The 17,748-nt window shown below is 40.5% G+C and overlaps 1 protein-coding gene across 1 annotated transcript; it reads right to left on the bottom strand.

Annotated features, from left to right (window-relative positions):
* Positions 1-255: 255 nt before the first annotated feature.
* LOC311040773 (actin-related protein 3) lies at positions 256-14,409 on the bottom strand. Its single transcript, XM_084051128.1, has 12 exons — positions 14,217-14,409; positions 13,497-13,552; positions 13,204-13,328; positions 10,932-11,042; positions 10,740-10,835; positions 9,607-9,714; positions 8,636-8,779; positions 7,182-7,355; positions 6,050-6,142; positions 5,291-5,416; positions 4,202-4,285; positions 256-2,967 (listed from the first exon to the last, which is right to left on the bottom strand). Exons 1-12 carry the CDS (start codon positions 14,258-14,260, stop codon positions 2,872-2,874), a joined length of 1,257 nt encoding a protein of 418 aa, XP_083907254.1. The 5' UTR covers positions 14,261-14,409; the 3' UTR covers positions 256-2,871.
* Positions 14,410-17,748: the final 3,339 nt, after the last annotated feature.

Genomic DNA, 17,748 nt, shown 5'->3' with positions numbered 1-17,748 from the left:
CATTAATGTGTTCATCACTTTAATGTTGCAGCTGGTAAAGGTGGGGCTGATTTTAATTACTTTAATTTAATTAAACATATGTAATTACTTTGTGTTGCTGGGTAGCTTAACCTATAATAATAATATAATCATAATTGATCTGTGCTTGAGCATGTTTTGTATTAATAATCAAATCTGAAAGTGACTAATGACTAAAGCTGTCAAATAATTGTAGTGAAGTAAAAAGTACAGTGTTTAATTAAACAAACACTAGGCGAAAGAAATTGATTTTTATTTTTTTGTCTAAAAATAAAACTCACTCTACCTAAAAGTACAGTTAAATGATGTTCCAGGATGTTAATTTACAATTAATTTCCCCACCCATCAGTTACGGAAGTAATGATAAAATATGAAGTAATGATAAAAGAATATAGAGAAAGATGCACCTGGAGGTACAAACCATCCACACAACCCCTCTCCCTTACAGAGATTTAACCACTAATATGTAGCCTTGATTGTGACCTTGACATCTTTTACCCAAAAGTTAATATCTTCAGGGCAGCCTACTGATCATTCCTACTAAGTTTCATGAAAATCATATGCGCTCTTTAGTTGTCTGATTCATAGACACAGGCGCACAGAAAGGCCGAAAAATAGGCCAAGAGACTTGGTGCAGAGGTGGTAAAAAGAAGGGGACCAACTTAGATCTTCGGGGGACCCCAGTCAAATTGAGTCAATGAAGATTATACATTTCAAGTTGTTTAATGGTCCAACTCTGGACCTAAAAATTACCCTACCTGACCTAGGGTTGAATCATCTCAGTGGCTTCCTCTACCTCCATAATACTGTCAAACAATATAAAGTTGAGGAATATTCACTCTCACAACTGTAGAAATATCTCCTCAGCCTTTATTGGAATGCCAGCATTGAAATCCAGATTTGGTACAGTACAAGGCTCTACAATAGAACTGAGATTCTAGGCAACAGTGATGGTCCAACAGTCCTTCAAATTGAATGTTTGTATATATTTATACAGTATATATTATGAAGATTTTCAAAAGACATTACACTGTTCGAGACATTATTTCAATTAAAAATGTAAAAAAAAAAAGGTCATGGCTCCTGAACCGGTAACCAATTTCTACCAACTCAAAAGACAGACATAAACCACCCAAAACCCATACATCATACCCATACTGTTCACACAATTTCCAAATGGTTCCACCTAACAGTCTGTAAATGTGTTGCCCAAGAAACACCTGGCACAGAGACCTGGAGGCAGACACCAAGACCATGAAGATGACCTGGAGCCAGCTGGACAGAACAGCTCAAGACAGAGATGCCTGGAGATCGCTTGTTGACGGCCTATGCCCCAGAAGGGGTAGTAGGCGTAAGTAAGTAATACTAAGTAATAGTCTGTACATGGGAAGCGCTGAAAATCTGTAAAAGTAAATTGGATGGTCCCGCCTCCCCAACTTCCACTTCGCCTTTGCAGTCGCATAACTAAGTCCTACTGTAAATGAAATTAGTCAAATCCTATCTAGCTTGCTGCTAAGCAGAAATGGAAATTCAAAAATATATGTTGAAGATATTTAAAATAACATTTTTGTGAACTGAGATAAACAGATGACAGCTTCCTGTGCAGGACTTTTAGGTGGGAGAAGTACAGACTCTAAAGCATTTGAAGATTGTGGAAGAGTTGTCTGGCTTCAGAGACCATCTCTAACCTCATGCCTAAACCACTGGCTCTCAAAGTTGGGTCCAAGGAGTTATGGGGATCCTTGAAATTAAAAGGTTTGAGAACCACTGGCCTAAACAACCATTACACCTGAAGTCAGGATGTCTCTTGCTCACCTTTGTGCAATCCATCATGGGTACGATACTGCCAGTTCAGGAGCCAGTACCAAAAGAAAAATCAAGGGTGACATAATCAGTCACAATGCTGAGAGAATGTAACGATGGACAAAAAAACAAAACAAAAAATAACACATTACTGCTGACAACCATGCCATGTCGTTTAAACCTCGGGAGATTACTCAATTTACATTTTTAGATATTTGAGGGGTAAAAAAAAAGCATTGAAGAATGTTTGATTTGTCAATGTACTGTAGTTTAATTTCATTCATGTGTTTGGTAATGATAAATCAAGCTCACTTGAAAATGCTTGAGTTTGTGGACATAATCAAGGGTGTTTTTCAGGGTCTGGAGGGGGAATAGGAAAAATAAAATAAACCAAGAATGCCCTTCAACAAGGCCACCGTAAAAAAAAACGTAATAATGTAGTATTCACTTTTCATTAGCTGGTCAAGTTAAACTTGATTTACTTTTTAAGGATGTCTTGAAGCCCTATGTTGTACCTTTGATATGTCTTAACGGCAATAGAGTTCTGTATCATTGTTTATAGTGTCTGTATCATTGTTTATAGTGTTTTGTTTTATCGCCCTAAGCATGTAATCCTGCTTCCTTCTTGATCCATCACAACAAATAACATAAGCAAGAACCCAACCCATATACACAGAAGTGCATTTATACAGGAGTCACGTCGATTAACTACATATTCCAACCCTGTGAGGATAGTTATAACAACATATATCAGGCACATGGAAATTAAAGATTTGATCCCCTATTTATTATACTACTGGCAGCGGCAGGTAAACATTTTTAATGAGGATGCTTTTGACTTTGTCCCCACTATCCTCTCATGGGTGAGGACACTGCCGTTCTTTCTTTTGTGTTTGTTTAGTTTGGTCCATTGTCGTTTTTAGTCGAATAATGAACAAGTGTGTCGGCGCATCCGTGCAAAGGCTATTGGTACTTCCACAGTATGTGTGGTCTGGTCTGCGGGGGGCCTCGTGCCATCCTCTGCCTTCTCGGACTGCGGCTCCCGGCCGCCTAGGACATCACTCCAAATACTGGGTTGTGGCGGCAAATGCTCGGGCCGATCTCTTCATAGTCTTTCTTGGTGTGGCACACTTGGTAGAATTCCGGCTGGAGAGAACATAGATGAGCGTCAGTTTTTACCCCAACTTTAACCACTTTCAACCTGGCAGCCCTGCTTTGGGCATGTCACTATAGGGACACATTTTCAAGCAATTTTAAGATAGCCGATCTACAAGTTCACAATGCAACGCATTGTGAACTTGTACTGTAGATATGCTAGTATTATAAAATTAAGATGAGAGCGCACTGATATCTGAACATTGGGTTGCCGATGAAGTTAAGATATCAGGTATCTAAGATATCAGGTATCTGGTAACAGGTATGAGATACCTTTTGAAGTTGGAAAGAAACGTGCAGGACTTCTCCCTATTTTCATGTTGATCTTTTCCTAGGCATCCGTCCTTGTAAAGTAGGTGTACAATAGGACTCTTTCTCTTAAGAATCCATCCAGAACGTCATAAAAATCACCTTCGAGTTCTCCTGAATATACTGGTTAGTGGCATGTGAAGTAAAACCAATTGAGCTTCAGGTAAATTTTACAGTTTTCACCACATGTCAAAACTACTTTAACACACATCTCAGCTTCCTCTTGTGCAATAATATTTTCATGTTGACTACTGGGTATCTCCTCCTGCTTCTGTCAGCATCAGGAGGAGATACCCACCCGCTTGTTGTGCAGAGCAGCAACTGACCCTGGCCAGACATTTAAAATGTTTTTAAAAATAGCAGATCTTCACCGCTCACAAGGCGTAATGCAACACGTTGCTGTGAGCTTGCAGAAATGATGCGAAGCTTGCGAGACTAGTTCAGGCACTATAAACTCGAGATGTTTACAGTTACAAGCAGCTGATCAATTGGCGGTCTACTTAAAGCTCACCTGATTCATTGCACTTCCTCCTGTTGTTTTGTCAGTGTCACCACTGATGTTGTATGTGCTTCGTTTGCCCCAGCACCACCAGTAAGCTCTGCTTTCCGTAAGGGTTCCGTTTCCCCCGAGGGGTTTATTATACAGTAGATGTATATTTCCCTGCTCTTAAATGGTTGTCTGCTAATGTGCTGAGCATGGAGTAATGTAGAAGCAGAGCCTGAACGCCAAGATCAAATATAATATTCACACTTGTATTTACATTTTATAAATAAAATGTTCTCAAGCTATTACTGGTCTCAATCTATTCGTGAGTTATCTGATTGAACTGCTTTTTCCACCTTGCAACACCATCGTACGACAAAGTATAGAATAGGGCTGAAGTGGTTCAAACTCCAATGGTGTTCTGCTACTCACAGTGGATGCGAGCATGGATCCTCCAAACCACACAGCATATCTCTGCATGTGATGGGTGATGACCTGCACATCAATAGGCTTGGGCTGGGAAAACACATGAGACATAAGATTGTTTTTATTATAAAATAATATAAGTAATAACCAGTAAATAAAACAGTAAATGATGAGCCCGCTTCCTGTCGGGTTTGAGTTGAAGAAACAGCACTTTCTTAAGTGTGGTGACCTGGAATTGTTGGGATTTACAGATCATGTCGTTTTCCAACAAACAGGATGTGATATAACAAATGGTGCCCGTTTCCTTTTTAACAGAACAGATCCAGATGAGCTCAATTTTTTTGGAAAAACTGCCTACTGTGAGTTTGACCTGGCAGGTCATCCCAGGTCAAAGGTCATATTGCCAAATGAAAGACCATATGGTACTTCCTATTTGAGAGTAATAGTAAACATGTCTCGATAATTTACCATTTGACTTATATTGGAAAATCCGTAATTTTGTACCATGATCTTGACACCCAAAACGTTTAACCATACCAAGCGTTAAGCTTTTTATAGCATTATAGTTCAGAAATGTAAAAATTGTGTTCCTAGTTTGTGGTAAACTGGACCGTTTTAACTAAGTTATGCCCAAAAAAGGATTGAGGATTTTTGAGACCTGGACTCAATTAGCCCCAAAATATAAGATACTCTAGAGACCACTGTTCACCATTTCCTGAAAGTTTCATTCAGTTGCAAACAGACAAAGCAGATGAAAACAACACCCGTCCCAGTTATCACCCGTCCCAGTTAGGACGGTGGTGCTGTGGAGCTATGTTTCTTTAAACAAGGGCCTCCAAATGTAGTAAATGTATTTGGCTGCAGACCCCCATTTAAAAATAAATTGCGCAAGGGACGCCCATAAGAGATTTGTCAAGAAATGTCAACATTTTTCAAAAACAGCTGAAAAATTTAAATGGGGCTGAAGTGTTCAAGCTGTTCATTTTTCCGGGAACCACTGAAATCCCCTCCAAGGGCCCCTGGGGGTCCCCCGGACCCCACTCTGAGAACCACTGCCGCAGAGGATGAGCAGACTTGATCCCTCCTGTATCTTACCTTTAACTTGCCTCCACTCAGCTCTTCGCTGAGTTTCAGTCGTCCGTCCACAGTCCTCTTCAGGTCCCTCTGCAGACGGCGACCAAAGTCCCTGAACATGGTGGACCCGCCAGACAGCACCACGTTCTGTCGGACGCAAACAACCAGTCAGCTTTGTTAAATTAAGACCTGAGGGCGATTCTGCGAATGCCTTCTGAACCAGTAGTTCTTTCAAGATTTTTCAAAAATGTAAAAAAAAAATAGCAGATGTACAAGCTTGCAGCGTGGCACGAAGTGACGTGCTGTGAGCTTATATATTTGCCATTTTTGAATAGCCAAAATCTAAAATGACAGATGCTTTCCCGGTTTTAATGGATTAAAAAATGTTTGCACTCTCACTTAACCACTTGATTACTAGCATCCCTATTCTGGCCATGTCATAATAGGCAAACATTCTGTGAAATTAGCTGATTAACAAGCTTGTAGATCGGCGATTTCCGGCAAAGATATACGCCTATATAGAGATATATAGGCGTCAAATATAGACCCCTGGGGGAACCTGGTCAAGGAAATGTACCCTGTATAGAAGTGGTTAAATGAACACTGCCAATTATAACACGTACACCATTTGAGTGTTTGCATTGAATGCCTTTTTCTTTTCTTTTTGTTAATACTATAGTGTTGCTTGTTTATATTGTGTGTGGCACTGTTTAGACCTATTATTACCATTATAATAACTACTAGAAGTAGTGACAGTACTAGCAGTACTTGAAGGATTACCTTGTACAGTGGACGTCTGACATCAATAGGACAGTTCTGAATCACCTCATCCACCACCTCAGAGATAGGCTGGGTGAAATCTGGGTTGGCAAACTGTACAAAAACATATTGCTATTATTATACTGGTTTCAAAACAGCATATTCACTACCCGAGAAAATAACAGCACATATGTATGAAAAGAGGTGCAGGCAACCCTGCATCAACATCTGTTCTGCATCTCTCTGTTCCTGAGGTAAGATGTAATGTGTAATGTTGAGCTTGATTGAGACCTAAAACATAACTCTCTTCAGGGCAGCAACATAATCATTCCCTCTAAGTTTCAAGAAAGTCCCTTCCATCCGTTACAGCTATTTTGCCGGCGGACAGAAAGGGCCGATACCATGCCATGCATTGCTGTGGGCAAATAACTGACAACTACCAGTTTGGGGCAACTTGAGTCCTCTGGTTACAATATGACAGAGCTTTTAAAGACTTTTTCCCCTACAGACAGCAAAAACTGAACTTAAGCCAGGAGAGTTTTTTTCCCACCCAAAAATGTGGGCTTTGAACGCTTCAGTTACTGTTGTTGCTTATAAATGTTTTTAAGTGCTTTCATTCCAGCTGGCTTGTCTTAACCCATTAAGACCTGGAACTGTGTCATTTTTAGATTTGAGCTAAAAAGCATTCTTTTACACTTTGGGCTATTCAAAAATAGCAGATATACAAGCTCGTAGCGCGGCACCGAGTGAGCTTGTAGATCTGCTATTTTAATGTGTGCAAATCTTTGAAATATATATATTTTTAAAGCGAACATTTTTAACTCAAATCTTTGCTTCTGGGGGTCCCTGGAACTAAATATTTTGATGGGGGTCGGCGGCCAAATGCATATAATTTTGGGGGTCCTTGACATGAAAAAGATTGAGCACCACTGATATAGAAACAAATGTTTTTCAGAAAACTGTTGAGATTTAGGAGACATGTAGAATCGGCTTCAGGTCTCAATGGGTTAACTTGCCTGAGCGGTCTCTCCCATCCGCCCTTCACTCGGTCACCCTCTCAGCTTTCCTACCGTCCGTCTCAATAAGACGTAAACAAACTAGTGCTCGACTACTCCCGGTTTTGCTTGAGTTATTCGGTAGTAAATGTGCGCACCTCGGGGTGGAAGAAGATCTCGGGCCCCAGGAAGCGCTCGTAGCCCACGTCGATGGTGAACTCCTTCTTGCTGATGGCGTTGATGCCGTTGTACTGCTTGATCCACTTGGAGCCGTCCGTGTCGTACTTGCTGAACTCCTTCACCAGGTCGGGGCAGACATAACTGAAGCGCTCCTGAAAACACCATATTTGTGAGTTATGCTGGAATTAGCCGATCGGCATCTACAAGCTCACAATGCGGTGCATTGCGACACATTGTTAGCTTGTAGCTTTGCAATTCTTTAGTCCTGGGTAAATAAGAATTCAACTAAAAGTGACTAAATACAATAAACCTCCATCCATGACAGACTTACACATACTGAATGTACTTGCCCATTAACAACAGCTCTACTGAATATTCAACAAGACTGACATCACATCATTTATATGTTATTTGACAATATTGTCTTATCTATGTTCACAGTCATATTTCTTCACTGAACTTTATAATAACAATTATAATAATGCAACGGTGTGCATTCCTGTCTACTGGGTCTATTCATTTTGACAAAGACTACTGAAAAACACATTAAGGTGAAGTACAGTAACATGTCTTTAAAACATGATGTCCATTATTACAGAAAAACCACTAGTAGTCAGGGGATATTAGCAGAATATTTTCCAATCTTGGAATAAATTCCTTACCAAAAAAAATCTTCACCAATGTGTTTGTAAAGGTGTCTAGTAACACATCTCACAAAGACTGAAATGCAGTCCCCCTAGGAGAATTTTTGACAGCTCCTTAAAGTTGGGGTACCCACCATAACCTTGGTTATAAAGAAATCAAAAAAAAATCTAAATTTAATTCTGTTTTAAGTAGCATGTGAGGTGTCAAACTAGGGTGTTTTTATGATTCTGAATCCATTGCAAGCATTTGTTTTGCACCAAAACCACTCCTTGGGCTAAAAACGGCCATAGCCATCCTTTTCCAGGTATACTTTTTGTGTAAAAAGCCCATTGAGATTGGGCCGTTTTTAGCCCAAGGAGTGGTTTTGGTGCAAAACAAATGCTTGCAATGGATTCAGAATCCTAAAAACACCCTAGTTTGACACCTCACATGCTACTTAAAACAGAATTACATTTTGTTTTTTTTGGGGGGGGATTTTTTTTAACCAAGGTTATGGTGGGTACCCCAACTTTAAGGAGCTGTCAAAAATTCTCCTGGGGATACTGCATTTAAGTCTTTGTGAGATGTGTTACTAGACACCTTTACAAACACATTGGTGAAGATTTGTTTTGGTAAGGAATTTATTCCAAGATTTTTTTAATATCCCCTGACTATAGTCTATCACATAGTTACTTGGTGACATGGTTGCTTCACTGCCCTCTGGTGGCCAGTCTCAGTATAACCAGGTAATTTCAACTCTGAAGCACTTCTTTGTCAAATAAAGATGAAGCATCATTGAAAGGCTGACCTTGACCAGTTTGGCCGTCTCGAGGGACTGCTCCGGAGGTATCCCCACTTCCCTCTCCCTCAACAGCTGCTGGATGAAGTATGTAATGTCCCGGCCAGCGATGGGGATGTGTTTAATACAGCTACCGATGACATAGCCCTCTGCCTGGAACACGTAGATCATGTCGATATTATTCACTGTAGGGTTTTGTAATTGGTTTATTCACATTTAGGTATTTCTGCATCATTAACCCATTAAAACCGGGAAAGCATCTGTGCCATTTTAGATTTTAGCGTTTTAGCGCAGATATACAAGCTCATCTGCTATTTTTTAACCTTTTAGAAAAATCTTGAAAGTGTGAGAACTTCTGATTTAGAAGGGATTTTGTAGAATCAGCCTCAGGTCTTAACCCATTAAGACCGGGAACGCATCCGTGTAATTTTAAGATTTCTTTGGGCTATTAAAAAAAGAGCAGATATACAAGTAGATCTACTATTTTAGAAAAATCATTAAAAAAATGTGAAAATGTATGATTTTTTTTTTTAAGCGAACATTTGTAACTGTCAAATGTCTCAACACATGTCTTAATTTTTCTGAAAAACTATTGTTGCTATATCAGTGGTGCTCAAACTTTTTCTTGTCAAGGACTATAATTATATGTTTTTGGCTGCCGATCCCCATCAAAATATGTTGTTCCAGGGACCCCCTGAAGCAAGATTTGAGTTAGTTGATGTTTTAAAAAAAAAGATATGCATTCAACACAAATGTTCAAGATTTTTCAAAAATAGCAGATCTACAAGCTCGTAGCGCGGCACTCGGTGCCGCGCTATGAGCTTGTAGATCTGCTATTTTCGAATAGCCCAAAGTATAAAATAATGGTAGCTAAAAATCTAAAATGACACAGTATGCATTCCCGGTCTTAATGGGTTAGAAGAGAGAGAGAGAGACAGGATATAAGAGGCTGGAGACGGGGACGGGGGGGTGATGCTTACCACTGGAATGACGTGTGTGACACCGTCCCCGCTGTCGATCACTGTCCCCGTCAGCGTCCTCTCGCCCACCTGTCTGGATGTCCATGACGCAGCCAGCGCCAGGACGGCCTGAGGAACGGAGGAATAACAAGTTCAACCTGGTGGCGTCCCTTATTTTGGGCAAAACATGATGTACTTCAAACTACGTGGCCCGTTTCTAAGTATGACGACCGTGCAAGCCGGGAGTGTTTTGGTGAGGTGAGAAAAGTGCTGCATGTCAAGTGTAACCCTGGTTTCATATCACAGCAGCAATGTGTGATTGTACATGTCACACCATGTGTTTCATGGGTGAAATCAACCAGTTCAAGGCAGTATGTTGAGTTCCATCTTTAAAGTCACATCTATGGGGGCGCCGATGGCCTAGTGGTTAAGGCGCATATATACCACATATAGGCTCTAATAAAATAAAAATCACACCCAGTGTGAAGTGAGCGGTGTTATTTAAGGTCATCACAGTGTTGGAAGGTTATGAATTTCATCATGCGTCTCGCTAGCCAATCACAGAGTGGTCTGAATACACATCAGCCAATCACAGTATAGGGAAAGACACATTTTCACGACGGATGGGTCATTTATAGGAGCGGCTACACCGCTCAAAAAGTCACATCTATGACACCAAAAGCTTCCAAGAACGCTGCACTTCAGAATGTCATGTAGGTGATGTTTTGAGTACATAAGGAAAGCATTTCAGCACCCTTAACAATGAGTGAAAGTTTCATAGAAACCTCAAGCTTTTAAACCCAAAGATGTATTGAGCAGCCAATGGATGCAAATGTGGGTCATGAATCTAATATTTCAATTATCCAACCAATGCAGCTTGGTGATTCAGACTTTTTCCAGTCATGCCTTCGCTGCCAGTGTGGCTTTTAGAACAGAAAATAAAAGCCAATAATCATTCCTGCTTCATCAGACAGTTTAGTTGGGTGACAGCAAGGAGAAGGTAGAGAGGTATGAACTAGTCTTAATGTAGACTCAGCTATAATTGGTTGTGTGAGGGTGTCCCGAAAATGTTCGGTGTGCGACACCCATGCGCAATCAAGTACAACTCAGGCTCAAATGCAAGGATGTTGCAATCGTAAAGATTTACAGCTTACCTGAACAGCGATGTATAAACCTGGCACATTGAAGGACTCAAACATAATCTCTGCTGTGTACTCTCTGTTTTCTGGTGTGTTAAGTGGAGGTTCTGTCTGGAGATAGAGAGAGACACAAACAAGACCCATGAACATGCTGACACCCAAGGTAAACCCTGGACTGATGTTTGTGTGGCGGGGCACCAGCCTTACCAACAGGAAGTAATGGTCTTCAGGTTCTGCCCGCAGATACTTGAAGATGACTTGCTCCATAAACCTCTCCATCAGGTCCCAGTCCTCCACTATCCCATGACGGATGGGCCACTGGTAAGAGGAGAGAGCAAAAGAAAATAAATTGCCGTTAAGCGATGAGCAGTTCAATCCCAAAACTGTGGGACCAGAGATGCTCGTAGGCCTGCGTCCTGCGTCGCTGACGCACCATATTGCGAAAGGACGCATTCATAACAACTCTAGTGCGTCCATGGGACGCAGCTCCGATTAGCTCCGATAATATATAATATTTGTCAGCTGTGATCTACATGGACTCTCTCGGTTAGGCACCGTTGGTGGAGAAGTATAACTCTCCGGTTAGACACCGTTGTACTGGAGAAGTATAACTCGGTTAAACGGCGTTGTGTGGCAGAAGCAGCAGCACAGCCCCTCGCTGTTAGTCTACGCTACACACAGAGAGAGAGAGAGAGAGAGACGGCATGAGGGCCTGCTCTTAAACGTGTTAAAACGTCTTGGATAGACCACTGTCTGGAATAATAACTGATCATCATACATACAGGTCTACTACTAATCTTTGTTGCTGTTGTCATCTTAAATTGACCAGCCAAAGTAAAATCCCCGATTTTAGAGTGTTCTCCCACTTGCTTGGAGATCAGAGTGAGTGGTGGATTAACGCATGTTGCCAATCAGCTGTGTAACATTAGCAGGTTAACGATGGCTCGTTGATCCTATGCATTTGACCCTGATTTGACCACAAAGGCAAACAAAAGCACTAATTAATGGCAGCTGTAAGTAACCGGTTGTCTATCGTCTGTGTCTTGTGTATGTTTAATAGGCAACTGGATGTTTTCTGTAGCTTAGAGATATCATAACAATTAATTCCCTGAAGAGGGTAGACCCTCTCCCTCATGCTAAACTTAAAGTGACTTATAAGGTTCCACTTCTCCTCAAAAAGACAACTTTATTTTCCTTTCTCAATGACAAGCCTAATAGTATTATTGCATGTTGACTATGTGCAATAACTGCAAGCCAATGTTCATAGGCATTGTCAGTATTTGTCTTCATTATTTCTTGAATTCCTATTTCTTTATTTGCCAATACTTCCACTGTAAGCCAGTGTTTTCAGTCTACACAATAAATAGTAAAAATAAATTCTACATTCATAAATAATACAAAATAAAATAATAATAATGATTAAAAGGTTCTATGATTAAATGTATTCTATTGGTCAAAGGTATGTTAAATCCACCTGTTGCCCACTACTAGTATTTCTTACCATAGGGTGTGCTAATACTACAGAATCATATACATTTGAAAAAATATATTTATGATTTTTTAATATATGTATATATATCGGTATCGGTCTTGAAAAGCAGGAACGGGTGAGGTCGCACTGATCTAGATCTGCTATTTTCACAATATGTATCTGTGGAACTGAATCAAACTAAATTAAGTGCCTCAACTCCTAATTCCTCAGGGTGGGGGGTCCCCAGTTAAAATATGATTATTTTGGGGGGTCGCTGCCTGAAAAGGTTGAGATCCACTGCATCAGGATATAATGTACACAGTCACACACGCATAGAAGATATGGAGATTGGAGATCAAAGAAAACGATAGGGGGGGGGACGTGTAATTGGGGACCCATAAAATGTCCCTGGGACCCATCTAAAAGACCACCCTTGCATCCCAGGACCCATTACATTGAAAACCTAGCAACATCACTGGGGACCCATGAGATTATCCACGGATTGGGCAGGTAAAGGCCAAATGAACAGAGTATTGAGATCAGGTCGGGTAAGTGCAGGACAAACAGCCTACAAACATAGCTCGAGACTAAAATTTAATTTACGTAATACACTTCTTACATTTTGGACTTGCTGCGTTTATTTTTTTCATCAACTAGCAGAAAGAGACAAAACCAGAGCTGTTCTTTATTAATACCCAATTTATTTTAATTCAACTTCTGGTGTCATTTCAACATAATAGTGGATGGCAAAAGTGGACCACAGGCTATTGAAAGTATGTTCCCATGTCTCTCTCCATGGTGCTGAACAAGCACATTAACAGATAAACATTGCAAGTAAGTTCATCCCATGTATCACTTTTAGGCATGAATAAATGTATGACATACGAGCTGCAAAAACACACAGACAAATCTGGCCTGGCTGTTTCAAGACGGCCCCCCTAATGTCATTCATCCAAGGATGTTACAATATGATGGCTGATTCTAAGTCAGATGTTTGTGTGTCTCTACCTTTGTTGCATATGAGGGTTTGTCAATGGCCTCGTCACCGATGAAGAAGTCCAGGTCATCAACTCCTTTCATCAGCCTGCGTTGGGCCTGGTCGCCCACCTTGGCAGACTCTTTGATTGCAATACCTGAACACCATAAGACAGTTGTCATCTTGGGACCGGCAGTGTCACTTGGCTGGCTACCAGCATTGTGTCGTATGAGACAAATGCACTGTCTTTTGTGACAATTCTGAATGGAAATAGTCTTATTAAATGAATGTAAACATCAACATGCCATATGGCCATTATACTTACATGAGGGAATAATAAATTGTGGTTCTGTGTTTCCTGCATATCCAATCTTGGTGTACCTTCAGGAACAAATGGGAATTATTCAATTAAGCTTGTGAAGGCTATAAAGTGATTCAAATTGTAATCAAAACAGTGACTTGAGTTATACACAGTTAGCCAGATCAATGGAATGTGATGTTTATGCTATCAATACATTCCAAAATAAATTCCAAATAAATTATAGGACCACAATGGAAAAGTCCGCAGGACTTTTGTTGTGTTATCCTTTTAGCTCAAATGTCTGCTGTACCTCCTGCTGTTTACATTCATGTCTAATAAAGTCTTCAATCAATAAATCCATGTATCCACAGTAACTCAGCCTCTCCAGGAAGTAACTTAGCTTCCCATCGTTAGCCTCTGGCTAATTAATCTTTAAATGAAAAGTAGAGCTGCTGTCCTGCTTAATAACAATATATTCACAGACATGGCATAACAGACACAATCGCATAGGCAGGGAGTTCATTTTTCAAACATGTCGGTGTAAAAGTGAACCTATGGAAAACCCACCCAGAAGTGTTAGCATTAGCAGGCTAACATTGCTAGACAGGGCGTTAACTCTGTTTGACAGCCGCCTCTGTGGTCAATGAATAGCGACGGTGCTAATGCTAATGCTAGCGCCCCCCACAGTGGGCGCTAGCATTAGCATTAGCCCTGTTGCCACTAGTAGTGGGTCACTTTACTCACCCTGTGCCGCAGTCCACCACGCAAGCCGGCAAGCGACCAGCCATTGCTTCCTCTGCTTAGATGGAAACGACCTTTAATACGCACAAGATAAAGCCGTAACTTGGGTTTTTAACAGGTTTCTTTGAAGCAGAGTTGCTAGTTAAAGTGCTACAGCCTGGATGAGCACTGAATACAGCGGCCGACTCAGCTCACTCAGCTGCCAGGAATGCTTCCGGGGTTCCGTACAGTGTTGCCAGGTTTCTAGGGAGAAACCTAGGAAAACAAGCCCAAAAGAAGCGACTAGACCAGCAAAGCAAAGCAAAGCAAAATGTGTTGTTTACCCAGGGTGTTGGACTAAGTGCGGAACTTATTTACAGCCAGACCCTGCATGGAAGCCTTGCTCAAGGGCTATTCAGCGGTGATTCATGATTGATGTGATGAATTGGGGAATCGAACTAGGGACCTTCCGGTTTCAAGGCCGCCCCTCTAACCACTAGGCCACCGCTGCCACCAGCGGTTTTCAACAGGGGTCCGGGACCCCTAGGGGGTCCTCAGAGCTACTATAGGGGGTCCGCCAAATCTTTGTGTGATAGGATTTAGGTTTTTTTACATTAACCACTTGAACCCTAGAATTCCTTCGAAAATAGCAGATCTACAAGCTCTCAACGCCTCGCAGGCGCAGCGCGAGGCGTTGAGAGCTTAGATCGGGAGGGAAAAAAGAGCAGACTAAGTAAAAAAAAAAACTTTAATCTGAAACACAATTTTATACAATATAGAGTAGGGGGTCCCTAGCTTCATCTCTCTCTCAGCTATGGGGGTCCCCTTGGCCTGAAAACGTTGAAGACCCCTGGACCACATGAGCATCTGATATATGAAAATAGCAGATCTACAAGCGTTGTGAGCTTGTAGATCTGCTATTTTCAAAATACATTTTGGGGGAAAAGGTGAAACATTTTGAATATTAAAAAAAAAAACATCCAGTAGAAATCAGGTACAGGGGGGGTCACAAAATACTTTTAGATGGGGCGGCCGGTCCGTGGACAATTACATAGGCCTATTAATTTGGGGGTCCTTAACATGAAAATGTTTGAGAACCACTGGTTAAAACAACATTAGAAAACAAGCCCAAAATAAGCAACCCGCATGATCTACAGTCAGATATTTACAAGCAACTTTACAGAATAACAAGCCCAACGTCGCTTATATTAAGCAGACATGGCAACGCTGGTTAAGCTTGCACAGTGCAATACCGCCCTCGCGTGGTGGAGACTATAAATTACAGTTGTATTGTGCAGGGATCTTCAACGTTTTTCAAACCAAGGACCCCTTAGCTGAGAGAGAGAGATGAAGCAGGGACCCCTCACTACATATTCTATAAAATTGTGTTGCACTTTTTCATAGATTCCATACCATAGATAAGTTTCATAGACTTGTTTGACAGCACTGTCATCAATGTATGTTGGATTCATGTAATGTGTATTTTCCATTGAGTTAAAGGTATTTTCACAATGCCTCGTGAGCTTGTAGATCGGCAATTTTTGGCCAAAGTTCTCCTCATAGCAATGCTAGGGTTCAAATCCTATCACACAAAGATTTGGCGACCCCCCTGTAGTAACTCTGAGGACCCCCTAGGGGTCCCGGACCCCCTGTTGAAGATCCCTGGTATAGCGTAACTATCAAGCTGGCATCCATGGGCAGTGGGCATGCCATGTCAATGTCATTAGGCATAAATGCTCACAAAATGATGTTCAAAACTATAGGGCATAAGAGGTTAAATAAATACCACTAAAAAGCTACTTTTCTTCTGTTTAGTATTTTCTAGTAGTATTTAAGTAGGCTAGTTTATTTCACTTTAGTCTTTATAACAATATAAGTTACATTTGGCTGCAGAGTTTTAAAGTTAGGCCTATTGTGATGCAAGATTTGTCCAGATTTGTTGTAGTGGATTTCGAAACATGTGGAGGGGAGTTTGGGAAAAACGTAACATTCCACATGACAAACACATTTTTATGTAATAAATAAATAATTCAACTTAATGTCTTCAAAACGTTAACTGGATGAATGAAGCACGATCACACAAAATAGAGCTTCAACAGAAGTTACAGTGTCACCCCATCCACTCACTCAAATGTAGGCCTATGAGTATATATATATATATATATATATATATATATATATATATATATATATATATATATATATATATATATATATATATATATATATATATATATATATATATATATATATATATATATATATATAATATTACACATTCCAATGATAGTGGATGGGATTGATTTACTACTGCTGCTTAAATAAAGCCTTGTGATTTACTGAAAAGATTGCAGGATAGGTGATAACAGGGTATTCTTGTTTCTCTTGTGAGCAAACTAGTCAGTCAAACAGAAGCTTCTCGCTCCAAGGAGTGAAAAACTCATCTACAGTGAGCTACAGCAGGCGGATGATACTGATGATTTACCCTCATCAGATCACATTCTAGGGAAGTGGTCTTCTCCCGCAATGACCGGTGGCCCACTGATAAAGAAGATATATTGTTCGAGTAGCACCCTTGGGGTTAATGGTAGCTCTGATATTACACCAAATCTCAGAGAACATTGCTACTTTCTCCTCAGATAGAGTCATCATTCACACACTTGAGGGTCTGGTCACTTCCTCTGTTCCCTCTTAAATCTCCTACCTGTTAAAACTACTCCTTCTCTACATGGAATGGATGGAAGCAGAGATTTGCTATCAAGAAGAACGGCTGCTTCAATATAATGACTTTTCAAATGATGGATAAACTACCAAGTTGTAATCTATCATGATTAAAACATAAAATGGCCTCATAAAGCCTTTGGTGAACTATAGTGTTGAATTCAGAGAAAAAAACCTCTCCCACTATCATAAACTATGATACAGTAGTATTGGGGTGCAATATTTACAGCCTTCATGTGTCACCACTTTTTAACACTAGAGGGCCCCAGGGCCCTTGATTACATACTGCAGATGATTAGAGAAGCACTGGTTAAATTAGTTCATAATTTATTTATGTGACTTGGTCTTAATTGACCCATGAGTATGTGTAATTAGACAAAGCATCCTCCTTGACCACTCCTGCACCAGATCCCATTAATCTTTCTTATTGGGTTGTCTTAATCAGACTGCTGGGGCAATGCTAAATTAACAAATGTTATACAGATTAATTCTCTTTTATCTCAGGGTTCCTTCTGGAGATATATAACATATTTAGTGACAGTCAAGCTCTTGTTAAGTTTTTCCACAGTCAGTGATAGGCCAACGTGTCCATTTCACTCCCAAACGTTATTACTTTTTGTTTAAATTAATAATTTGGCTTGTTTGGCTTGTGTTTCTTTATTAGCTCACTGACCTTGCAAACTGGAACGAAGGCACTTTTTACGGCACACAATTGGTTCTGTAGAGGAGGAAATTGATTGAACGGACTGGATTTGCTTCAGTGAAATTCCTGTGAACTCAAGCAGAGGTATAGGAAAACATATTAGTATGTAAGCTGTTCACCGTTCCTTTTAGA

Source organism: Gymnoscopelus microlampas (genome assembly GCF_963454915.1).
Source record: "Gymnoscopelus microlampas genome assembly, chromosome: 24".
Classification (NCBI taxonomy): domain Eukaryota; kingdom Metazoa; phylum Chordata; class Actinopteri; order Myctophiformes; family Myctophidae; genus Gymnoscopelus; species Gymnoscopelus microlampas.
Note: the sequence above shows the minus strand (reverse complement) of the source record. Positions and strands in the feature narration are given on the sequence as shown.

Excerpts from the sequence above, each read along its gene's own strand:
- LOC311040773 (XM_084051128.1), bottom strand. The coding sequence starts at position 14,260 with ATGGCTGGTCGCTTGCCGGCTTGCGTGGTGGACTGCGGCACAGG. Across the intron at positions 13,553-14,216 it reads GTGGTGGACTGCGGCACAGG|GTACACCAAGATTGGATATG; the intron begins GTGAGTAAAGTG and ends TTGTTCCTGAAG. Across the intron at positions 11,043-13,203 it reads AACCCTCATATGCAACAAAG|TGGCCCATCCGTCATGGGAT; the intron begins GTAGAGACACAC and ends TCCTCTTACCAG.